Genomic DNA, 26651 nt, shown 5'->3' on the forward strand with positions numbered 1-26651 from the left:
ACAATGCAGCTCAAAATCATACAGCTGTCTAGGTGTTTGCTCCCACAGTACTATATCCATTCGATGATATACTGACAAATTATATACTATCATTATTCAACATTGCCATTTTGAAAAATAGATTAAACCTATTAAATCCACAAACACTTAGAATGGCATCCAAGCCACATGAATAGGAAAGGTAGCTAAAAACCTAACTTGATGCAGAGCAACTGGCTATTGCACAACCTAGTAGAATGAAAAAAAATCCATGTCCGTCAGCACACACTTAATCTTAAAATCTGTACTATTGTGATACCATTTTTATATTTTTAATTAAAGGGTGGAAAGAAAGAGGGATGACTGATTCCTTTACAAATAGTTCAACACACTGAACAAGGGCTTTATGGTCCAGGTAGTTTCAAGCTTTCCGTTCCTGGAGTTTTAGGTGCCTTTTCTCCTAGCCTGCTCTGCCTGATTCCCCTCTTCTCCCAAGCATGGTCTGCTGCTGGTTCTTGGCTACTAAAAGGCTTGCTCTTCCTGCTCCTCCTAAGCTTAGCTGGCTTATGTTAAGTATGGACTTATGCTAGCCTGCTTTCCCTGACCTCTGTGCTGTAAAGAAGTAGTGGACTAGAGTGGGCAACATAGTCCAGACTATCTTACTGAGGTTCTACACTGACTAGCCTTACTTTTTCAAATATCTGAAAACTAATGCAGCTAACCCTTTACATAACCACCATGCAGTGGCCTCACCCCGCTCCATCCTTTTTAGCTGAGTACACCTTGTTGTTTGTTGGGAAATCTCAGACTCACACCCCTAGGATTATTGACTAAGCTAAGTCCCCGATTGCTTCACATGCTTAGGACACAAGTGATATGCAAGTCCACTTACTGGTGGAAAGGGAAGGACAGAGGTTCCACTGCACAGATGGGCACCCGGCCGCGTTGCCCAGTGGACAAGGACAAACCATCCCATCTGTTCTCATCCCCAAAGTCCTTCACCTGGAGCAGCTCATCTGTGCAGACAATAAGATTGTCCTCCAGGGCATCTTCTTCTTCCTTTGGGTGGAGGACACTGAACACCACTCTTGCAAAAAAGTGACCTGCAGCGGATGAGGAAAAAAGAAAGTCATCTAAGGGTAGGTCGTCACATTTTTGTACGATAGGCCATAACATGCATTCACCCCATTAATATTGCACTGGAAAGAAGGCGCTTCATAGCTGGAGGAGCGGTTGTAAGACACCCCAAAACCTGGTGGTCAGTAAGAAACGAGAATAAACCAGTTTTATGTCACTGCACAGAGTATAATTACATTGATATACAATTCCACAGCAGTCACTATAATAAAATTCCGATGTATGAGAATGCCTCTTCAGAGAAATCCACAACTTTGAATACGTTAAGCAAATTTGTAAGTGTACTAATCTTAAAAATTATCCTAAACCCTAATTCTTAACCTTACCATAAGCATAAATATAACCATTGCCCAACCCAAGCAGAAATCTTGCCCTAACAATTGCCCTAATGCTATGCCTAACCCAAAATAGTACCCTAAACTTAACATTAACCTAATCCTAAATCTAATGATAAACCTACTCCATACCCTAAGGCAAGTCCAAATCCTAATTCTAAACCTAACACTATTATTTAGCCTAACCCTAAAAGTAAGGTCAAGCCTACTCCATATCCAAAACAGTATCCGAACCTTAAACCAAACTACATTTGTTACGATAAGCATTATGTGTAGTCTGATCAACCAGTCTAGGAGGGTACCTAGTTATACTTTCAAGATTTATCATTTCTGAATGTCAAACGAGTGTATGTTCAGCAGGAGTTCTGCAGAATTGGATGGATGAAAATAGCTTTAAAACTCTGCAACCAACACCTTGAGATCTTGTTATCCTCTCCACCAGTCGGCATGGTCTTTCCTGATCACCAGTGTGTTGGTTAACTTGCTATTCATGGAATTCCCACCAGTATCTCCCATGCACCAAGTATCTTCACTTTTTATTAGATCTGCGGGTGACTGACAGGTTAAATCCAACATTTTGCAATTGCTTCTAGTTTCAACTCCATCCTTGAAGGCAGATGTATTTCTACAGATGAGGGGAGGACTGGCGCCCTAGGACAGTCTTCGCTGGGCCGGAGAAATGTGATTTGGCAAAGGTTCTTTCATGGTTGAGTTTAAAAAGCAGTGCAAATCTGATCAATTCCTATCTGGTGATGCCCCCACCCCCACAAGTATGAGTGCACGAGTATGACTTTCACTCGCACCATTGGTAGATAACAGAGACCAATCTATATTTTTATGATCGGTTACTAGACTTCCAAAGATATTGATTTAATCATTCGTACCCACAATGCTGCTAAAAGGACCATCTGTGAAAAAAGAAGAATACAGTCCCGGTATTCCCAATATTTTTAAAGCAGAGACCTTCCCTTTAGCAATATCTTCCTTCCTGTAGAGATTAACTTGTTCTGACCTTCTTCATGTCGGGAAAACTTAATGTCTTTTCTTTAGTTTTTAGAAAAGTTCTAATCGTGGAATTTTTGCTTTCTTTCTGCTTAAATTCTCAGTCCTCATTTTAGTTTCTGAAATTTCTTGGTGGTTTAGCTTGCTTTTAATAGGAGTCTAATGCCATAAGGCATGATTCTTGCTTAAAATATTCTGAACACAATAATGATTTTAATAGACATTTGACACAAAACTGTGGCGTAGAGATGGCAGCACAGTATGTAATGGCTGCTGGGTTGCAATGGTACATTGTGGTGGTGCTGTTCGGAAAGGTGAGTCATGAACAATATTTTGACTTTGACTGCTGTGCTTATCACCTGCAGTGAAGATCGGGTAAAAACAGAGACATGCGCTACCTTTTTCTGGCCAGCACTAGGAACAATGCATTCTAAACTGCTTTGAGTGTCTGATAATTGAGGTCTCCTGTGTACACAGCAGAGGCACATCCATGCTTCACATGTGGTGGGGGGGGGACATCCTTTACATTGCGGTGATTACGTAGACTGGTGTTGGAATAGTAAATCTTACTATTCCTAAGTCCAGCGCCCTCCAGTACAAGTCGTTGTAATGACTTGCGTTGTAAAAACTGCGATGTTACATACCGCGATCATTTTGATCGCGTTGTAACATCACATATTCGTGGTGGGGTGCTCATGACCACTGCGTTTGTCTCAAGTTTAATCAAGAGCTCTGTCCCTAAAGTGACAGAGATAATCTATCAAAGAGATGGGAAAAAAATAAATCAGAATGAGCAGTCACAAGTTAGTCAAGCAAGTAAACATCTTAAACAAATCTGAGATCTGACCAGTGATGCGCTGCGGTACTTTCATCAGATAGTCCAATCAACTTGAAACAAATTACACTGTGTGAGAGGCAGAGCCTTGGAGGAGATAGGGCTGCATGCATCTCAGAGAGACACTTGTGTCCCATCTCTCAACGATGCTCCGCATCCCCCCCCCAAAAAAGGCGTTGTGGCTGATGTGCTGGGGTGTTTTCAAAACCCTTATTTGATGCTGGCTGCTGCTGAGTGCCTTGAACGACGATATCAAGCACTCAGTGGAGGGGTTTCCAGCTTGCACCGTCTCCCACCGAGGGGGTTGGATCTTCACCAGATAATTATGTGAAGGGAGTCCATGTAATCTGAGACACAGTGACACTGTGTGAGTTGACAGGTCTACAACTACAATGGTATGTATTTCAGTTTCTCACAGTAAATCAGAAACACTCAGAAGTGGTTGGGTTTAGAAGGAGGTTTGCTCACTACCTTTAAGCCTCTTCTGCCAGTTCCCCAGAGACAATGCCACTATTAGATTAAATAAAAACAGTGTTCAAGTACAAGGTTGGGAGGAGGTGAAGTTTGGCTTAATAGAATATTTCTTAAATGTGCTGAGTGTAAGGCAAGAGTGGATCAACCAAAATTAATTGGTAGAAGTGAAGATTTCAAATAGACTATACAGGAGATGTTGTATATAACAGTGGCAATGAGAATGTTAATTCAAGAAAACCTAGACAATGTGCAGATGTGATTGTGGTGGGTTGGTGTCTTAGGAATCCTCTCAATGTTGGACATGGCAGATGTGTCCAATTTAGAACAAAGGATTTTACTTAAAGGGATGTGCAAGATGTTGGTGGGGAATGGGGTATCTTAGGACCTGATGAATTGTCAGTCTAAGATGCTCAGGAACTTGGACGCTTTGGGATTTCCTGGGTGTCTGTGGACGATGGGGGTAGTGGAGGAGACCTTTATGAATCTCTGATGTCCTGGGTGTTGGATCATGAAAGCGGCTTCTGATGAGATGTAACTGGTGTTGTGTGATGGCACCGTTTATGATCAGGGTTAGGTCCAATAAACATATAGAAGTAGATGCACCTGATTGGTAAGGGGTACACCACAGGATATACAAGAACTGTGGGTTATGGGGCAAGGTTCAGGACATAACATCTTGCACTGCAAAAGGAAGTATTTTTAGTTTGAATTTGTATTTATGGAAGTTCGTGCTGAACTTCACTATGCAAGAGTCAGAGCCCCTGTGTCAAATGCACGTTCCTGAAAGTCACTGCAGTATCTCACAGTATCTCACAGTGAAGCAGATTATATTCCCTGTTGAATCCTTTGCTGATTTTCAGTGCCCTCGTAGGGTCTATTTTGTTAGAAATCAAAGTTCTTGATGACAACCTACCACATACATAAACACAGAGGTGTTTCTTCTTTGTGTTACATTCAGATTCCTGCTTCCCTCTAGGTGTAAATTTAGGCTGGGATTTGGAAGTTCACTTCCTATGCTTACTCCTGTTTAATCATTTGAGGAGATGTTACCTCTTGTGAGCATTGGATGCTTCGGGCTCTAGATCGGTCTTCCTTTCTGAAACCACATTGTTTCTGTTCTGCTTGATTTGAGAGCCTGGTGGGGGTGGATGGATGCTCTCTGCTGAGTGTCCTTCAACCCTGGTATTCACTTGAATTTCAATGGGCTGGCCTTCTCACCATCTTCCCCACGCCTTCTTAGAGCATTCACTCGCTCTGCATTCATACACACCTTCTTGCAACAGGAGGCCAAGGTACAAGGTGGCCAGGTGCTCCTCATTTACTGCAACCTGGATCTCTGTGTCCTCCACGAGCTGTGAATTCAGCCAGTAACCCTGGTCAAAGAGCAGGTACTCCAGACAGCATGCCACGTAGCCTGAGGAATGGATGCAGAAACAGAAGGCACGTGTGAACGCAGAAGGCTCAACATCGAAACATAGAAAGAAAGTGCGATGGTGGAAGATGATTGCCTGGCCACCTCCATGAGTGCCACCAGACCCAAGTAGATAGGACCACCAGGGCCACTGACATGAAGAGTGAGGCCTGATCATTGAAATATGGACTCCCAGGATCAGGCACATGAGGACTATGAGCCCGTGCCATACAAGGAATGCCTGGAGCAACCCACAGGCCCTTAAGAGTAAGGACTGCGTCTGCCAGACCAGTCTAGATAGGAAGCCCTAGATCCATCTAACAAAGCACCATAACGATAAAAACCTCGAGGCCCACACACATAATGAGACCAGGCCCACCCAGATGATGACACAATGTCTATGTAGATTAGAGCTGCTGTACCAATCCAATATGCCCACTTTCCGTCTAAATCTGGACCTACAAACTGTCCATAATCTTCAATTTTTCCTGTAATGAGAATGAAATTCAAAGCCCCTTGGGTATAAGGAAGGGTACGATTAGAATGTGCACTATTAAAGGTGCAGAACCATCCACACCATCCACCCTTTAATTGTGCCGGAAACTCTAAAGCATGCACGACTTGTGTCTCACAGGCTTTCTGCCCATGAAATAAAAACACAACAACCACTCTGCCAGAATGCTGGCAAACACCCCAATGCCCCATATGTAAACCTCTGGGAATGTATCAATTATTACAACTTTGCACTTTCTGGATTCACTGAGTTAGAACATGTTGGTACAAATATAATTCTTTGTTTAAATATATTTTTCCATCGGGGATCCCACACCCGTCCAACTTGGAAATCAGTGTAAAACAGGTGGAGTGGGTGGTGGAGGAGTGAACCAGGAATTGGTAAGCTTATCGTGTTTTTGATGCTGGCTGCTTGGCTGCTACATACCTAAGCTCATATATGTGGAGAACTTCCAGACTTCTTCCACTGTCTTGAAGGTGATGACAAAGAGGTCCTGGTGGGCGTGGACTGATAGCAAGCGGGCTGACAGCTCCTAAGGAAAGAGGTCAATATATGAAACGATCAAAATAGAGAATGACGAAAAACAAAGAACAATATTTAAAACCACAGCAGATTTACTAGCAGTATCAGCTTACTGTGCTACAGAGCTAGTCTTCAGAGCTATACACCACACCACATATGTGACTTGCAGAACCAGATACAATATTATAGATGGATATTTCAGAGCTGAACAGGATGCTTCTTATGCGGTACGCAGAGACGGACAAAGTAATCCAAATAAGGGCCCCAGAACTGAATCCAAACCTAGATCTGGTCTCCACTATACTTACTACAATACTGCTGACAAGGCCTCCAGAACTGAACATAAAACTCTCGATGAGTCCTCTGACTGGACATAATGTTCCAGATTTGACTTGGAGAACTGGAGGAGTACGCCAGAAGAGAACGCACCTTTGATGTGTACATTGATAACACAGCCCCATTTTAATATTCTTTATGCCTCTCGCTAGGCACAGATATATCTCTGCCTTCAATTAGTACATCTCACAGACTTGACAACATGGGCATCAATGCTGGAGTATTCAACCAAGCTTCACTTTTCCTCTAACCAATTTCTCCTCGCATTGACTCTCATTATGAGTACCCTTTTATTCTGATGAGGCCAGGAAAGAGTCAACTTCCCCTAGGGGCCCCAGGGGCATAACACAGGTCCCCCGCAGCCTTCGTGTTGGGGGGGGGGGGGGGGGTCCACCGTGCTCTACGTGCCTCCTCCGCAGCCGCGCAGCCTCAAGCAGGACACACGTCCGTCTGGGATGTGTCGTGCCTGGTGGTTATGTTACGCTCGCCGTCATTGCACCGAGGCTCAGTCATACATTGGTGCGCGGTGCGCAGATGCATCAGCGCCATCTGCGTGGTGGTCTTCTTCACCCTTAGGGTGGGGCTGGGCTCAGTGGCATGGTCATGCACAATTAAAAGTGCACGTGCCGTGAGGTGTCCTAGAGGGACCATGCAGCCATAATGTAATCATTGCTAGTAGCCTAGCCTTCAATCAGCATCCCGCCAGCGCCTGCCACCGAAGCTGCAGGGGTGAGGTGGGCTGGGCCTCCTGGACTTGAAGTTGTCACAGTCACATCATGGGCGTAAAAAATGTGACATAGGCCCTGCAGCCCCCTCCAGGGGCCCCCTCAGCGCACAATTGTTGTAGCGCACACAGCACTACACTCACTCACCGGAAGTTGCACCAGTTGCTGCCTCATAAATTAAATGGTGCATGCGGTGGGTGCAGGTGGTGACATGAGCTCCCAGCAGCAACATAGGCCCCTGCACTACAGGGGCCCCCTCCGCGGCTGCGCAGCCAGAAAGCACTACAGGGAGCACTACACACGTCCGACTGGGACTGGGATGTGTGTGGTGGGTACGTTACCGTTGCGCTCACCATCGTTGCACCGAGGCTCAGTCATCACAAATTAAATGGTGCGCAGATGCGTCAGCGCTGTCTGTGTGGTGGTCTTATTCAAGTTCACCCTTAGGGTGCGGCATAGAGTGGGGCTGGGCTCAGTGGCAATTGTCATGCTCAATTAAAAGTGCAAGTGACGTGAGGCGGCTGAGAGGGAACGTGCGGACATAATTTAATAATTGCCAGTTTAGCTAGCCTAGCCCTGTCTTCAATCTGTCACCAAAGGTGCAGGCCTCAGGTGAGTCGGAGTAACTGAGTCTCTCTCAGTCAGAGGGTGGGGTGGGGCGGGCTGGTCAGACAGTACTGGACTTGTCACATCATGGGTGTAAAAAACGCAACATAGGCCCCTCAGCCCCCGTGCTCCAGCCGCCCGGGGCCCTCTCAGCGTGCAGTAGCTGTAGCGCACACAGCACTACACCCTCTCGCCGGCTGCACCAGTTGCTGCCTCATAAATTAAATGGTGCATCGTGCATGCGGGCGGTGGGTGCAGGTGGCCTGAGCTCCCAGCAGCAAAGGCAACTGCCTGGAGTTGAGGCCAGAGATCTCTCTACTCCTGGAAGAGGTTAATGTAAATGTGGCAAATGTGCACCCCTACTGGGTCACAAGGTCAAGTCAGGAATGTTTCAATCCCCAGCCAACTCCGTTCTTTCGTTCTCGCTTCTCTGCATTGTAGGGTGCCCCTCGGTGCGAGTGCTACTGCCACATCAATGCTGGAGGCCACACACACCTCTTGGTAAGCTGCATGACCACTGCTTCCGGGCGGATAACACAGCTGCTTCGAAGCGTAACCGCAGACCGAGGTCCCGCACGCAGCTTGGCGTTGACACCAGGACGTCTGTGCGTACATGAGGTTTTATGCCTCCTGTCACAACTATATCTGCTTCTGAGCTGAGAAAACCAGTCCCTAATGTTGATGAGATAATATACCTTTAAGAGCAGGGCCAATATGACCGGTTTACGCCAGTGTGACTTGTTTCACTCAAAATCTAGAAATATCCTGACTAATATTACGTGTTATCATCTTGATCATCAACGTGGCTAAATCTCCATCGACAATGTGAAGGAAAACAATCTCCTTTCCTCTAAAGGATGTCTTGAAGGCCTGGGGTCATGACATAAACGTCTATACTCGAGCACAACAATGCTGTGTACCTGTTTTTATACATTTGAACGGTCACAAGGGCAAATAATATATTTTGCCTGATACTGGAGTCTTAATACCCGCAAATGGTACTTCTCTGAATATCTGTTTTAAATTTTTCTGGCAGATTTGAAAGGCAGAAAAATCAGAAACTCTAAAAATTGGATGCATATTCAAAGTATACTCTACCCTCCGCCTGCTGCCGAGATATCTGAAGCCATTCTTGGCATCCATGCCGAAGGGGTGTCACAGATATTTGAAGTTTTTGAAATGACAAGAAAATCATGTGATAAGATGTTATCGCATGGCAGATTAGCACACGGCAGGAATGGACCTGTCTGTGGTAGCCACAGACATGGCCGGCTTTAAGGCAGTGCGACTGGTGCGGCCGCACAGGGCGCTGACCTGTGGAGGGGGCGCTGACCTCAGGAGGGGGCACAGTGTTTAGCTGTAACCTAAGATTAGAAAGATGAGGGGCACGTTCGCCCGGTGGTAGTGAGAGAATCCTAGGAGGTAATCATTGGGTGTGGGGGCGCCAAAAATGATTGTTGCACAGGGCGCCACCAGACCTAAAGCCGGCCCTGGCCACAGATCCCCACACATGGGCAGCACAACAGCAATGAATGGGATTGATGGAGTCGATCAGAACCATGGGTAGCTCCCCAGGGGCATTCCAGTCACGTGCTTACCTCAAATGTACCATTGGAGGCCAGCCACGAGCACCACATGCCCCAAAAGGCACAGCTCAGTTCCAATTGCTCAACTACCTCTATTCGGAATGGGAAGACAAGCAATCCCAAATTCGCTTCAGCCTAACTACCAGCCTTGTGCCAGCCTCATGTCAGCATAACAAGGTTTAAAATTAATCAATTGCCAGTTTTAACAGGTTCTACTTGGGCTGTTGCTGTGCTGTGAGCTGTGATAACCACAGTGATGCGTGTACTCAGCTTAATAACAATGACTTTGTTTTTTTGTATAGTGCCTAGTACGGCAGTTGTAGTTATATCTAAGAGCTGTAAATTACATGTGTTACTATTACCGAACTTGACAGTATTTAGGTTATCAAGCTCAGAAGGAAGAAAGGCTTAGTTGGTCCTGCTGCGATTTCACTAGCGCAAGCAGATCATATAGATGTCAGCAGCGAGTACTTCACTCTCTGAGCCAACCTTCTTTTATAAATGTTTTCTAGTATCTTACTACTTCCCTTCACTAGTTGACCCAATCTTTAACTCTCCGAGAGAGATATTTTACTCACTGGCAATGTGTTTGCCGCCCATTATTTGAAGATGGTTTCAATATGTGGCAGAGTAAGTCTTCCTCACTGTATACTCATGTTAGTAAATACCTTTTTTTAAAATCTCAAAACAGAACATGTTTACTAAATGAAAGTGCACAATTGTGACATTCAGAAGGATTGTGCTTCTATATGGAGGACATGTAGTGCATAAGTGCACATTTTGTGCAGTAGTGTAGCCTGAGAGGTTGGCCTCTAATGCAAGCAAGGAAGATGGCCCTACCCGGCCAAACACTGTGGGTACTATAATGCCATAATTGTGTTGTACAGGGCATCTCGCATGCCAGGGTCCAAGAGCCACTTCACCCACTGAACTAATGACAGCTACACCGCGTAATGTCTCGATGCAAATGAAGCTACCAGCATGTCCATGCCACACAGGCTTTTGTAAGACAACATGGCTCCACCTAGTAGTTTAGCAAAGAAACATCTATTGGATTGGGTGATGTCTGTTGAGTTACAAATTGGAATGCTATGCACAAGCAATAGTTTTGCTGGTATAAGCCAAATTGTGCCACAATCTGGTGTTTTAAGTGTTGAAAACCCCAGTAAACTTCCGGGATACAACCACTTTGTTTCTGCAGAGTACTGCAGCCCAGCCTTTAACCTTTCATCTCGCAGGGAAAATATTGACAAAAGAGCTCATGCAGTAGCACAGTGGTCCTAAAGGTGGCAATATGGGATAACAATGAGAGCATCCTGTTAAAATGTGCCTTCTGGCACAGCCCTATATAATTTGAATTGAAGTGATCTGTTTTAGATGCTTAAAACCAGCTTTGCCTTCTCCATCAGACCCTCAGGACTGACTGTTCAAGGCTTCTTCAGCTCTATGGAATCAGTGGCGTAACATTAGCCCCCGCAGCCCCTTGGTGGGGGGGTGGCACCCTAGCTCCACAGGGACCCCTCCGACGCGGTTCTCGGGCCGCGGGCCACTAGCTTGAGAGCTCCTGATTGTAGAGGACCCCTCCATGTACTTTGCAGGGAGGCCCCCTCAAGTTCTGATACACCTGCCCGGGGTCGTAGCTTCAAGGGGGTGTATGGGGTGGAACACCCTCTAATAATTTCTTAGAGTTTGCTAACAGCTTCTTGCAAACTTAGGGGCATATTATGAAGGACGGGGTTAAAATTATCGCCGCTTTAGCGGCAGAAAACTGCTGCTAAAGCGGTGATAATAGGCTTGATAATATGCCCTGGGGAATTCCAATAGAAGCCCAGGTTCACACCAGAACATGGGCTTCTATTGGACTTCTCTGCGGCATATTATCAAGCCCATTATCGACGCTTTAGCTGCAGTATTCTGCCGCTAAACCGGCGTTAATTTACGCCATTCTTGATAATATGCCCCTTTGTGACTTGGTCAGCACCGTCATATTACATCATTGCTGGGGCTGAGAGTTGACTTTTCCCAAGTGCATGTGTGTGACATGGAGGGAGGGCCGGGTGATTTCATCTGCCCACCTTTATTGCTTGCCTGGATGGCAATGAGCAATATTCACAGTGGTGCTTAGTTAGTCCTTTGGGCACACCTCTGCAGCCTCTATAGTGTGTGAAAAAACAGATGTAGGCTAAGCCTGGGCAAAGCACTACGCTACGCTCGCGTAGTTTGCGAAGTTCGCGCTACTTCGCACTACGCGAATTGCACGTAGCACAGTGCGAACATGCGTAGCGTAGTGTTGCGTAGTGCTGCGGACATTTTTTGCTTGCTCGCGGTCCTCAACATCAAGTTGGCGACCGCGAGCAAGCAAAATGACATCCCGGCGAGACTTTTTCCTTGTTCGCGATCAGCAACATCAAGTTGGCGATCGCGAGCATGGAAAATAAACCTCCCGGCGAGATTCCCAACGCGAGGAGGTCAGGTTTCTCATTGCGAGTGGTCGCATATGCTCGCGACCGCTCGCGATGAGAAACTACCAGTTCGCGTTGAGAAAGCTGCCGCTCGAGTAAAAATCTACTCGAGCAGCAGAAAACTACAGCTCGCACTGTGCAAGATGCCATTTTCAATGATTGCACAGTGCCGGTTGCTTGTCCGCACTGTGCAATCATTGAAAACGACATCTGGCACAGTGCGAACAAGGTACTACGCAGTTCGCGAAGTGCTACGCGTAGCTCGTGTAGTGCGAACTGCACTTTGCGTAGCTTCGCGGAGTGCTACTTCGCGAACTACGCCCAGGGTTAATGTAGGCGCTGCACGCTTTTAGCCTAAGTCATGTATTCTAAATCAGATTCTGAATCCTTAGAGCACTGGACAGCCAGGTTTTCGACAGGCCTTCTCACAGCATGCCACCCATCTATCATGCCACCCATCTATCATGCCACCCATCTACCATGTCACCCATCTATCATGCCACCCATCTATCATGCCACCCATCTATCCATGCGTTATGTTACAGTGGGCCACGGGCCTGTGTTGTGGGTCCAATCAGTAATAATCTCAGCACAGTACACCTGAATATGATGGCTCTTCGACAATATACCTGTTTTGCGAGAAATGGCTTTATCAAGAAGAACTTTCTACGATAGCACTTCATCAAAGCTGTGCCACATTTCTCAGGCCCATACGTGACTAGATGTTACTGTATAAGTTTTTTCTTTACATTCTGAGACTTGTAGTTTTTAATGGTTTTATAATGGAATAAACAAAACTACAGGTCACAAAATGCAAAGAATTGGAAACTTTGCAGGCTTACTGCATACCATAATGGTTTTGAGGAGCACTGAACATAATGGGAGTTACTGATGCTTTATAACTTGGGTGGTTAATGTAGCAGGGCGGCTCCTTCATAGGGGCGTTGGGGCGTCGCCCCCTGCTTTCTCGCAGTGCGAGAAGCAGAAACATAAAATGGTAAAACCTACCATTTTATGTTTCTGCTTCTCGCACTGCGAGAAAGCAGAAGTGCCTGGACTGCCTGGTTGTGGGAGGGCGGGTGGGTGGTCCTGCTCGAAGGCAGGGGGGGAGTGGCTTGCCCAATGTTGTGGGCTCTGACTGCTTTGGTCGGCCCCAGGGCCGAACAAAGCAGTCATGCGCACTCCCCCTGTTCTCTATGTAGGCTGCATGCAGCAGCCTACATAGAGAAAATGGACCCGGCTGGGGCGCTCTCCCCTGCGCCTCACCAGTCACAACGCTGCCATCGCAGCATTGTGATTGGCGCAGGGGAGGGAGGGAGGCTTCCTGTGGGTGGCAGCTTCCAGAAGAGTCGTCAGAGAGAGAGCGGCAGCAGAAAGCGCGGGACCGTAAGTTTTATTATATTTTATTTTGTATACACCCCTCCTGCCTCCCCCCTACCCCCACGGGATCCACCCCAGCCACCCGTCATGCCGCCACAGGCCGCGACTGCAAAGCCCCATGGTCGCACTTCAGAAACTAAAGTAATTAATTATATTTCTGCACGCAACAGTGTGGGCGGCGATCCTCTTGTAAGAAGACCATGTCGTACAAAGGTTTCCTGCGGCCATTTAGTGAACCATTAGCAGAGAATTGCCCTGTATAGTCCTGACGGTGGCGCGGGTCACACGTCATTTTTGCAGAGGAAAGTCACGCTTTCACTGTCCCCCCCAAGGCAAATGCAGCCGACGTGCACATAAAATGGTAGGTGATTTAAAAAAATATCATTATAGAAAAAGATGTTCTCCCAGAAATGCAGCTTGTAGAATGGCCTGCAGTGTCCCTATGAGATGTAAACTGTCTGCAACCAAACTTGTATGTCTGCATTGTTATCGTATTTCTTTCCACCTTCAGTGCTCAGCCCCCATTCTCTCTGTACAGTGAGAGTCTGTCCCTGGCCTTTAACGCTAAGCTAATGGTGCAATCCACCCTCCCCCCACTAAGTTTCCCCTGTGTGTTATGTCGAACATTGCCAGGAAGGACTTTACTTCGAACTTTTACATAAAAAGTGAAACCGAGACAATTTTGACCCGTGATGTGTGTTTTTTTTGTTTGCCAATATTTTCTATCACAGTTGACATTGCTCACTTGGGCTGTTGAGTGAGCGTATTTATTCATGTGAACTTTCTTTCTATTGCAACTCAGGGCGCGTGTTAAGCTAACGTCAAAACGTTTCTGTTTGCTGTGCAGCCCCAGATGCACTGACTATGCGCGATGATTTTCTCTGTAGGGTTAATACTCCGTTTAACCGAATAGCTACGCCGGAAATGTTAATGCTACACTGTGCATTTTTCGGAAACATTAATCGATCTTTGTTCCGATGAAGCGTTAATGACGCAGTGATGTTAAGGGTTAATGCATTGTTAAAATGCTAAAACGGCGTGTGTGTAATTATTTTGCAGCTTCGATTCACAGAACTCATTTACCCAAACTCCCTTTTTTATGAAAAAAATAGCTAAAGAGACGGAACTCCAGACCATGACGTACACAATGTATGGTGTGTGTGCGCGCGTGCCTCAGTCCATGGTTAGCTGTGAGCATGTGTACGTTAGACTAAGTTCCCAAATATTGTATTAATAGATCAGCCATTGTATTTTCGGGGATATATTCATGATGACTGGCCAGATTGTCCAATGAATTATAGCTTTTTTTTTAATGTATTAAGTCATTGCTTTTCATGCGATGGCATTTAACTGGGAAAGTGTTGTCAATATTTTATTTAAGGCGTGGGGGAATATTCGCTAGCGCTATCATAGACTTGATAAAATACAACATACATCAGCCCAATTTGCAGTGAAAAGAAGATGCAGTGGTTACCCCTGACTTCTTCCCTGTCAAAATCTTTATTGGACATATTTGGGAATGGTGAGGCTCTAAAACATCCTTCCATGTATTCGCCTGAATTTCACAATTTCGATATCATCATGGACTGCACGTTTTCTGCACGTGCTGGATGTGCTATTACAGTCTCTTTATTGATATTGAATTCCTTTTTCGTGAATATTATTTACATGGTACTCTTTTGTTGTCACCGGTTTGTCACATAGAACATATTGATCCTTCTTTGGTTTATTTTATTCCTCATTTTGTTTAATATTTTCTCATAAAAGTTCAAAAGAAAGTGCTGCGTGATTCTCTATAATATTAAGGTTTTGTACCATGGGAATGCTCGTTTTAAGGTTTTAAAAGGATTTCTTTTTCTAATGTATTATACATTTGGATTAATTCAGACTCTAAATTTTGTATCTGCACACTAAGCTGACTTATTGTATGAAATATTATTTTCAATTAAGCTTTATAATAAAAAAAATAAAAAAATAAGTAATAACGAGTTTGGTGCTTGGCAGTGTCATGCAGTGGGGAAACCTATCTAGGTTCTTAGGCTACAAATTCTTACAGGCCGCAGATTCCAGGCACGCGTGCATGCTTGTGTGTGACTCTGATCATGCATGTTTCACAGCACATGTCCCATTGTGTAAAGCACATGAGTGGGGGGGTGGGGGGGGATGATGAAAGTTTGAGGGGAGGCAGTTCGGGCTGGCTCGCTACGCTCGCTCGCTGCGGTGTGCTCCACCTCTAATTTTACGCCTCACCAGCCGCCACTGTAATGTAGGGTCACCAGATTTTAAAAGCCAAACACTGGAACAGTCCACAAATATAGAGGTAGGGTTACACTTTTGCACTGGGCGACAGGCACAGAATGACTTAATTGACCGTCTTCACCAATATAGAAAATACAGAAAAAAAACGTATTAATAGGAAATCGAACTTGCTTTCCTCGGTCTTCAGTTGCCCACTCCAAAAAATATCACCTGTTAAATTTCCTGAAATGTGTCAGGGTAGATGGAAAAAATAATCCAGGATGCCTGGACACCGTGCTTGCTTCAGAGCATTAACACTAGGCCACACACGTTTAATCTATGCAAAGTAGCTTGGTGCAATAATGCCCTTATTGCAGAGACGTGCTTTAACCTGTGGTTTTCAAGGTACAAACTTGGTAAAATAGCTCAGTGAGATGTGCACCAACTGCAAATTGAAGCACGAACCATGCAAGGTGTATTTCATTGTTCAGATAGCGGCGATAGCGGCTGATATCTTTTTAGAAAGTTCATTTGCAGCTTTCTGAAAACAGCAGTTCTCCAAAAATGTCAGTCTTCCCAAAAAGTATTGGTATGGTTGCTGTATATGCGTCCTTGGAATAAAGTAGAGTCTCTGGATAATCAACCAGCATGAGACTATATGAGTTGTGATACAGAGACCAACTGCTGAACTTTGGCATTCCCCATCACTTGATACCAGTTTCTAGACCGCCTCTCCTGGTGCACTGGGTGTTGAGGATGCTGAAGATGAAGATCTCCAGGCTGAGGTGGGAGCTTGATGTTGATGGTCTGTAAGGTTAATGTGCTCCCAGGATCATTCTGAGGACGGGCGGGCTTTCGTCATGTGAGGGAGATGCGATCTATTGGGCTGACACTCTCTCACAGCTCCTCTGGGGCACATTTAACCACAAATCTCTCCACTCTATATATGCAACTTTTTTAGAATTCTAATTGCATTTATATAGCACTTACTACCCCTGATGAGGCGTTAAAGCGTTTTTTGGTTAGTAATATGCTACTCCGGAACACAAAAAAGATTATTGGTGAATTAATACAGGGAAATTTAATATTTTCAATAAATTTCTTGATAGATTGCTGTGCTCACGTTTTTAGGTCTCGCCTGAGCCAGCGCATTCGCTGTCTCAAGCGAGACATTTAGTATGCGCGTTTTGGAAGTGCTACCCAGAGGCAGCCAGCCACCAGCTTGCTGTTACGTTCACAAGCACACGCAGCCGCCAGCTTTCAGCGCCCGAGGGGCCATCTGAACCCTGATTACTTTCACTTTTATCGCTCGCGTGTTTGCAGTCGCGCGCGCGCACCCCTTCTTTCATTTTCCTTCTCTCTCCTTGTTGTCCTCTTTTTCTTTTCCCCCCTACACCCCATCTCCGACCAGTATCTGTCTCTTCCTTAATTTACACCTCTCTAGCACCTCCATTGTGCTTTCTCTTTTCGAGTTTGACTCTCCGTAGCTTTCACAACCTTTCGGTGTCTTCAGTTTCCACATCACATTAATACTTGTGATCTACTCCCTCAGAGTCCTACACGGGCAATCCCTGTTCAGAACAGGAATTTTGGCAAAAATGAGTCTATTGAATACTTTTTCTTCCCCGCATTAAAGTTAATAATGTGACATGAATTTGTCTGATCTCCTGTAACCCCTTAAAGATGTCATGGTACTCCACAAGTCGCTACCATCTCCTGACACTACAGGGTGCAAATTAATTCCAATCAGATTTGTGGCGAAGATCTTTCTACTTCAGAGGAAACACAACAAAAACAAGCATTGGCATAGCCAATAGGTCTCGCTTTTGGGACCTTATAAGTATTTAGTCATGCAGCACAATATCCTTGGTGCAACAACAAAGTGTTGCATGGCTAAACACTTATAAGGTCCCAAAGGAGAGACCTATTGGCTATGCCAATGCTTGTTTATTGAGTTTGTAAGGCTGTCAGCTGAAACAATAAATAAACAGGCTGGACTGAAAAGGATAATGGAGGGATAAAAGACGGACAGGTCTCGAAAGTGTTTATTTGGAGATCAATAGCAGTAGGAGGAGGTTTGGGATGAGTAAAGGAGAGATGGAAGAGAGAAGAGTCTCTAGATGTGGATTAAGGACAAAGACGAGGTATCGGATGAGTCTAGGAGCGATACATGAGGGAAGGATTTAGAAAGGCTTATTAATAAGATCTAGCTAGTAAAAGAGGTTTCAGATGATGCAATGAGCAGTAGAGGAGGGAAGAGTCTACCTCTTAACCTCCCTGGAACATTAACAGCACTGCTCTGGACATCGGAGGGATGACGAGTTATGGATCAGCTCTGTTTACAGTGTCTAGTGCACCCTTACCTAGCAGGCTGATGCTGCATGCTGGGTTACCGTCTCTTGAGCAACAATCAAAAGTAAGTTAATGAATTTCCAGTTATTTATTTAATCAATGTCTTGATGAAACCAAATGACTTATGTGCGATCTATGCATTTGAGACCATGTAGCTTACATTTTTGCTCCTTACTTTCTGTAGATCTTCATAGGCAGAACAGCTGCTGCACCAAAAGTAAACATTCAATATAATTCTTGGTACCACCATGTACACAAAACTGCTCCAAACCATCCAGGAGGCTAAGCGCTTCCCACCTCAGAGATACATCCTGATCAAGCTAGCTCACATATTGCCGCACACCAACAGTACACTTCACACTCAACTGCAGTCACAATTATGCATTCGACATTACTCCAATTCAGGTAGTTGCTGTGTTAACTTGTGTGATGTCCGATTTATCTAAGTATATATTAAAGCTGCCCAGAATGTCGATTTCCAAATACCGTAGAACTACTGCTTACGTCCCAGACAACCACCTCTACTGGCACACCCTGTCTTCTGACCTTTTTAGCTGGGTACACCAAGTTGCTTGCTGAGAAATCGCAGGCTCACACCCGACTAACAACATTGACTAAGATACACCCCTGCCAACACCATCAGAATTAAAATCACCACAAGGAAACTGTTGGTCCAGTGTCTTTCACCTTAAAATTCCACCTGCAAAAAATAGTGGCGTCTGTGGGTGAAATATCTCTAGTCATTTTACACTTGTCAGGGGCCCTCAGGAGCTCACTCATTATTCAATGGTAATTGCCCTCCGCATCACTTGTACCCCTGGTACTAGTAACGGGAAACGTCCTTAAGGACGAAGCCGGAATCACACTGTGCCTTCACAGCGCCGGCAACAGAACAAATGGGAAAACAGCCTTTACAACGGTAGCGTTACAACACATGCCATTACAACGCATGTCGTTACAACGCGAAAGGCTTGTTGCAGGGGGTAGAAGGTGTGGAATTTAACTCCAACACCTTCCCTACTGTTGCACACACTGGAGTTGGAATAGTAAATTATACTATTCCAACTTCCAGTGCACCCCGACAGCAAGTCGGGGTAAAGGTATGAGTTGTAACTGCATGCGTTGTAATGGCATGTGTTGTAACATCATACAACCGAACAAATGTGTCTTTAGCACGCAATCGTTCTGCACGCAAGTCGTTACAACGACTTGCTTTAGGCGGGCGCAATGGTGGAGTGGTGTTGGAATTAAAGTCCAACACCTTCCCTACTGTTGTGCAGACTGGAGTTGGAACAGTAAATTAAACTATTTCAATATCCAGAGCCTCCCTAAGGCAAAATGTTAAAACGACTTGCGTGCAGAACAAATGCATGATAAAGATGCTTTCGTTCAAATGACGGAGTTCCCAAGGCATGTGTGAAAAACGCATGTGGAATTCCGACATACATTCATTAGTAACTCAGAGAGGAGGGAAATACCAGCAGGGTCCAACTGACCATAGCAGGCATCGGGAATTTTTTGGAAGGGTGGGGGTTCGGCTTTGTTACTGGGGGACGATTTTGCAGTGGTGCTCCTATATTTATGCCCCGTAACAAAAGCAGCAGGGGGGCTTGCCCGTCAAAATTGCCAGGGCTGGTTTGGTTTATCCAGTCCGGCCCTAAAGACCAGAGGATTTAAATAGGGCTTCATAGTGAGGCCATCACTGGTGCGCTTAAGAGCAATCCATGTACAGCAGGAACTGAGGAGAGGGTAGTTTCTGGAAATACCTGGCATGCAGCAGCCACACAAGCTCTTCTTGTGCTCAGGAAGGGAAGACAAAGGGAGCCCTGTTTGTTACATATCAACTGGAGGCAAGGAACGTGATGCCCAACACCAACCGCGCTTCCTGTTCCAACAAAGGACATTGTCTGTAAGTAGGGCTTCTCTTCCTATGGCTTCTGAGCCCCAGACGGCTGCACGGGTCCTCGTCAGGCAGAATGCGAGGGAAAGTATGACCGGATCTCAGTGCTATGCAAATGAGGGTCAGGCTTTTCAGACTGAGGTTTGAGAGTAACAACGATATTTACTGGTCAATGAAAAAACAACAGTAGGCAGCAACCTTACTGTTAGTGCGTCCACCCCGCTTCTAAAGCAAAAACATAAGATGTTACTGAATACTGGATAAACAGAGCACGCCCTGGAGGCGAGGCATGGCTGCACAGGCATTTCTGCTTTGTGGTTGCCCTCTGCTGTCTTGCTCATTTTCATTGGATCCTGACTACACAAGGCTGAGCCTATGAGAATATGACATAGCAGCATTAAGGGAATGACGCCCCTTAGGGTGTAGAAGGACTGCTGATTTGGGAGATGCACCGACTGCTTGTGGGGTTCTTGACCCCACGAACTTGATACCGTCCTGGGTCGCATCTGGCAGAGAGCGAGGATTGATGGACCCCAAATGCACATGCCCGATGTGGAAGCTGAGAGGTGCTGCTGCTGCTGCATGCGCCCCTAAACCTGCAGCATGCTGTCTCCAGAGTGATTGGCAGGTACATGGGAAAGAGACTAGAACGCCTCCTTCTCCTGCCTGAGGAGGAGGAGATGGTGGACATTTTGAATCAGGGCCACCGCTCCCTGATGAAGTCTTTGTTATGTGTTCTTTTCCCTTTACTAATCCACACATAAGATTGATAAAATGCTCATTAGTACAGCAAAGGACCGATCTCTCCCTATACTCATTTTTCTGGAACTGTGTGAATAGAACCAGTGACATGTTCTGCTCCATCACACTTTACTGCCTCTGACAAAGATGACAGACTGAGACAGTGCTAACCAGGGGCGGCTGGTGACATTTGAAGGTGGTGGGCGTGGAGGTCCGAGTTGAGTGCCCGGGTGTGGGAAGGGGGGGGGGGGGGTGTCTCGGCAGGGTTCTCCTCCTGAAAATGTTTTGAAGGAAGGAGTGGGTTGGTGGTGCGTTTTCAAGTGCATATTTGGGAGGGCAGGAAGGTTGAGAGAGGATGATCAGAGGAAGGCGGACTGCAAGGAGGATGTGGGGAAACTGCAAGCCCCAAGAAGAGGAGGAGAAATAAGTAAAGTATTTCTTGTGAAGTTTTAGACGTGTACTTTGTGTACCTGTATGCCCAAGCTGTTTCTCATTAGCAGTAACAAGCGCCAGGTCTGTGTCATCCAGCTCCCCTCCGAGGATACATGGAGCTCAAGTGTTACACAGTCATTTCCCTTTTGCTTCCTTTTGGAGACTCACGGGCCGGCACAGTTCCTAGCAGGTGCCCAAAGTGCTTATGACAAAATTGGCAGCACATGAAAACAATTTAAAACACGACGCTTCCGGCCCATTTAGAGGTGGCATACTTTTTCTGTCACACATGTTCAGATGCTTCCGTACTTGCAGAATGCTGACATGGCGACTTCACGGATCTAAAGTAGTAATTTTGCAGCACTAACCACAGCCTTCCCTGTTAAGTGTTACCCAGAACCCTCCCTTCCCGTCCCCCACACCCTAGCGTTTTCCACTGCGCACCTCTAAAAAGCTTCTACGTCACACTTCTGCCAAACAATGCGACCTTTCGGCAGCCGAAGCTCAGCTCCGCGCACGCACAAATCTATAAATTAAACCACCCAAGCCACATTCGGGAATATCTTCTGAAAGTGTACACGCGCGCTACTCTAAGACTTCTGCACTGCAGTCACCACCACAGTCGATCTTTCACATTCGCACATCTTCTCTGCTTGAGCTTTCTAGCTGCCGATTAATCATTTTTCAAGACAATCTGCATCGTGAATGTTCATGAGCACCACTGTTTATTTTGCAGGATCCACTTACCAAGTAGTGACATCTCAGAGTGCTCAAGAAACACATTCGGGCCTGTGGCATGTGAGAGGCTGGAGCCTGGAGGGCGAGAGTGTTCTGCAGTGCTGTGCGGTGACTGCGGCCGGTGCTGGTGACCATACCGAGCAATGCACAGCTAGCAGCACATGGAGTGCAGCGCACCTGCTGCGTGCCATCAGTCCTGGCCCGGAGACAGAGCTGCGCGGCAGCCGGCGGGCTCTTCTGCAGCCCACGCCCTCAGCTCCCATTGTCCAATCAGGAGGCCTGGCATTAGCGCGAAGGCAAGGGGAGTGCTCCGGTTTTTGCCACCCACTGCCATGCACCTTGCCATTGATTTCAGTGGCGCGCTGCTGAAGACGCCTGGGGCGCAGCATAGGCGCCCCATTTGAAACCAGGCATTTTCCACTTTCTTTGGCCACTCCCCTCAGAATGACATCACTCTCTCTGCATGTGCTTCCAGGGCGAGCAATATTCCTTGCCCTGGCCAGCACATGCACAGGAGGTCTCTGACCTGCTGTGACCTCGTCTTTTGAAGAAAACAAAACAGAATTTAATTTGTGATGGACACACGGGGCAGTGCAGTGAGCACTTCATTTAAGGCTGCTGCATTGCTGGTGGTGTCTCTTGTCCTTCTCCCCGATCCTCGTCCCGAGCCTAGTGGGGCAACACCCCATTCACCCCTATGCACCAGCTGCCACTGGGCTAACCCTGAACTCCCACTTCTCCACAGCCACTAAACCCCCCGTTTTTGCATATTTTCTGAGGTGCTCTTCCTGGACTATCCAAATTAGTTACCCTCGAGGCCTCTTACTATTTTAGAGTTGAGCTAGGAGCACAACACTCTGGGCCAGATTTACTAATGTTTTGAATCATGTTTGCACCACTTTTGAGGAGCATCCATGACACAAAATGCTAGTAAATATTTACAAAGCCACCAAAGTCGCGATTTGCACCACCTTGCGTGGCTTTGTAAAAAAATGTAACACAATGCAGTGGTTTGCACTGCATTGCATTACATTTCATTCTTGAAGGCGTGCCATGGGTGGAACATGGACGTTCCAATGTGTCCACCCATGGATTTCATGCAATCACAGATTTACAAAGGTCTGTAAACCTGGGATTGCATGAAGTTGCTACGGCTTCCAAAGGATGGCATAACAAGGAGAAAACTCTTTTCTTCTCCTTGTTATTTTCTCTTTCTATGTGTGAAAGAAGAAAATGCCTCAAGAGATTGTTTTGTGCATGAAGTTACCCCTTGTTGCTCAAAAATAATTCTGCTTGTAAAACAGGTACCCTTCCACTTTGGCGCAAGGGTGCCTTCGTTGGCCTTCGACTGCCTGAAGTGTGCCAGCATAAGGAAAGGACAATAATGTACAATCCTGCCCATTACCCTTCCACGAAGCGCAACAAGGTGACTTGATGCGTTGTGATGCGTGGGAACACTCATGCTCCATCCATGGAGTGCCACCCTGGGGCAGAGTAACGCAACACAGGGATTTGCACTGCTTTGTGTTACTCAAGATCTATCAAGCCACGCAAGGTGGCCTTGCATGGCTTGATAAATCTAATTTAAGAGGTGCCTCACTCTTGCACCTGTTGCGTGGTGCAAAGGCAATATGCCCCTAAGTGTGTAAACAGTGAGATCCCTACCTGCCCAATTGTGCGAAGACCATCATCTTTGGCTCTGACAACTTTAATGTCGGGACCAAAAGTATCCAGCCAGCTACAGAGCTGCTCCCCTCACAGTCCCTGCCTTGCAAGGTAAAGTACCAGGAAACACTATACACAAAATGGCCACAACCTACAGCAGAAACCAGCTGGTGGCATACCACAAAATGATAGCCCCCCCCTGCAAAATGTGGTGAAGGGCGCCTGAGTCTCCCACATCTCATAGATATTCATTGGCACTGGGCTTAAAGGGTGCCCCTGGAGGGTCGGGGACCTTCTGAAGGGTTGGGAGGCTGCAGGGTCCTGTGTTACAACCTGAATTAGACCGAGAAATCAAATCCATTCATTCTGAATTCGCCTCCTTCAGGAAACAACTAGATGAGAACCTAAGTGGGCACAACAGGTGTGTGTGCCCACTTTGAGCACCCTCAGGCCATAATGGTATTACAGAAGGTACTTCAGAAGCTTGTGCATCCCCTTCTATAGTACTGAAAGCTCTGGCGCACGTGTAGCGCCAGCGCTATCATGAGGGACGTTCCCTCATTTGTATGTGGGCGTGGCCCCATGCAAATGAGGGAATCACTTTGCATCCGTGCCATATTACCGGCATGTGCACAGAGGCAAACATGCCTTTAAGAGGCACATGAAAGTGCGCCAGATAAAGGTGTCGCACTTTCAGTGCACCTCCTAAAGGCAGCCCTCTAGCGGGGTGACAGTGGGTCCCATGGAACCCCCAGGCATCTCTCTGCAGGCAGGTCAAGTCACTCACTGCACCCGCATCCAAGTGGATCTCTTATCCTCCAGGAAGGTGCACGGGGAAACACAAAGCAGCTTTTCAACAGCTGCTCCGTATTTCACTTGAATGCGCTGACCCCAGGGCAGCGCAGGTTCGCAGCTGCCTTGGGGCAGAGCATTCTCTGCAATACGGCGCACTTTCATTGTTTGCACACAGCGCACCTTTTGAAAGGTGCTCTGTGGCGCAAACAAGGAAAGTCCAACGCTTTCATAATATGGCCTATTACTTCTGATGGTAAGCCCTATTAAGCAGAATAGAGCTATGGTGCAGTAAATGGCTGTAAAACTTACTCCTACAAAGTTAGTTGTACATCTGATCAAGCTGCCTGCGCTTCTTATCCTGATTCCCATTGTTGCAAGACACATTAAAGCCTATCTATCTGGCATGCAGACCAGACCTGGCTCACACTGCACTGACCTTTCTAGCATTGATCTTCCTAGCATCCCTATAAATTATTTACAGGGACACTTGACTAATGCCTCTGAGAGTGATTCCTACCATAACATCTTCAATGGACCCGCCCTAGAGCTGGCACAAGATGTAGACTTGACCAGTCAGAAAGTGAACTTTATAGACACCAGTGTATTGAAACTGTAAATGATGTGTGCTTGTAATGCATTGTATGAGATATTATGAGCCTGTTTAATAAAAAGATGTTAAAAGAAAAATGTGATGGACAGCATGGGCAAGAATCTTAGTCCAAAATTCACCCCTCGAACAAGTCCAGGACTTTGTCTATCCTGGTGTGAATTTGAACCTTAACTTTAGCTGGAGGGTTCATACAAATCGGAGTACGCTAAAAACACAGCAGGAGACAGGGGCAATCCTTAAGATTGCAACTAAAATGAAATCTAAAAATCTTTCCCAAGTCACAGAAATTTACAAAGTAAAAGCAAAAAGCTCAGCCCGATATGGTGCTGAACACAGGTGCTAAGGAACTAAAATTGGCTGGAAACTGATTTCTTAGACTCTTAGCCTACCTACCACAAGTCATGCCTCGCCTTACCCCGTTACAAGTTATGAGACTATACTTGCTGTTTTGGCATAGGTTATAGTTCACTGAAGAATTGGAACCCCATAAACTCTCTCTTAGGGAACTTCGTAGCTTCAATTAATCTTAGCCCCTGGTAATTACTCCGGTCGCATTCCAGTTTATTGTGATTTTGCACACCATGCTGCCTCGGTATGGACCCAAACACATGCAAATCAGTCTTGACCCTGCTACATTCGGAACAGCCCAGCCCGAACTGCCAGGCAAGGTCCTCATTGAACCAGAACACAAGCAACCCAGGACCGGGTTCGCCCTTATTAGGGCTCATCAGTCAGATACAGCTAATTTCCAGTGACAAAGTGTGCACGGAACCATGTCTGGTCATACCTGACCCACTTAGTGTCACACTGAAGTATACAAAAAAGTGATAGATGGAATGCTTGAATTAACCTCAGCCACTGGTAATCACTCGGGTCACATCCCAGTGCATAATTATTTTGCACACCATGTCACCTCAGTTTGGACCACGCCATATGCAAATCAGTCTTTAACCTCCTCCAGTCGGAACAGTCCAGCCTGAACTGCCAAGCCAGGTCCTCCGTGAAATGGAACACAAGCAACCTTTGTGCATGGGACCCATATCTGGATATACTCGACTTCTTAGTGCATCACTTTGAAAACTGATAGATGGAATGCTTGAATTAATATCAGCCATTGGTAATTACTCTGGCCGCATTCCGATTCATCTATATTTTTCACATCATGCTACCTCAGTTTGGAACCAAGCATATGCAAATCAGTCTTGACCTCGCCCCAATGGAAACATTCAAGCCCAAACTGCTAGGCCAGGTGCTCCCTGAACCAGAATACATGTAACCCTAGACCTGTTTCACCTTTATTAGGACTCATCACTTGAGTATAGCTATGGATCCACATGGGCTGGGCAAAACCGGTCTTGGACTGCTTGTGTTCTGGTTCAGGTAGGGCCTGGCCTGGCAGTTCAGGCTAGACTGCTCCATTTGGAGAAGGCTCCAAACTGATCTGCAGATGGCTGGGTCCAAAGTGAAATACCCATGGGGGCCAAAAGAATGATGGTTTGGAATGCTACCCCGAGCGATTGCCAGAGGTTGAACTTATTGCATCACCTTTTGTCTTTGATGTAACATCTTAAATGTAAACAGCCTTTCAGCATGCATTAATCAGAAAAATATACCTTCCTATGTTTTCACTTAACACACAGATCTGGTTCTACTTTGAGAGACACATTTTTCCTGTACAGATCCTGACAAATTAAAGAGAGGATGGGGGAGATAGTTATATCATCCTCTCAGCCTGAAGAGTCATAAGCTGACATCTCATACTATAAGGAAGATTGTCCATCCTCATGCACAAAAAAACTGTCAGTGCATTCTCACAAGTTGTAGACTCATGCAAAGAGCAAGTTTGTGTTGGCAAAACTCCCAGAGCAGATTGTAT

General features: G+C 46.1%; 1 protein-coding gene across 5 annotated transcripts in view; it reads right to left on the minus strand.

The window, feature by feature from the left end:
- The window catches only part of SH3TC2 (SH3 domain and tetratricopeptide repeats 2), a 257065-nt gene that overhangs the window by 77867 nt on the left and 152547 nt on the right, over positions 1-26651 (minus strand). For all 5 annotated transcript variants that reach the window (XM_085618160.1, XM_085618159.1, XM_085618157.1 and 2 more), the window contains exons 5-7: positions 6114-6219; positions 5033-5176; positions 872-1082 (exon numbers count right to left, since the gene is read on the minus strand). In XM_085618160.1, the coding sequence (XP_085474286.1) occupies positions 872-1082; positions 5033-5176; positions 6114-6219 (461 nt within the window). The remainder of the gene's footprint in view (positions 1-871; positions 1083-5032; positions 5177-6113; positions 6220-26651) is intronic.

This window comes from Triturus cristatus, chromosome 7 (assembly GCF_964204655.1).
Source record: "Triturus cristatus chromosome 7, aTriCri1.1, whole genome shotgun sequence".
Lineage (NCBI taxonomy): Eukaryota > Metazoa > Chordata > Amphibia > Caudata > Salamandridae > Triturus > Triturus cristatus.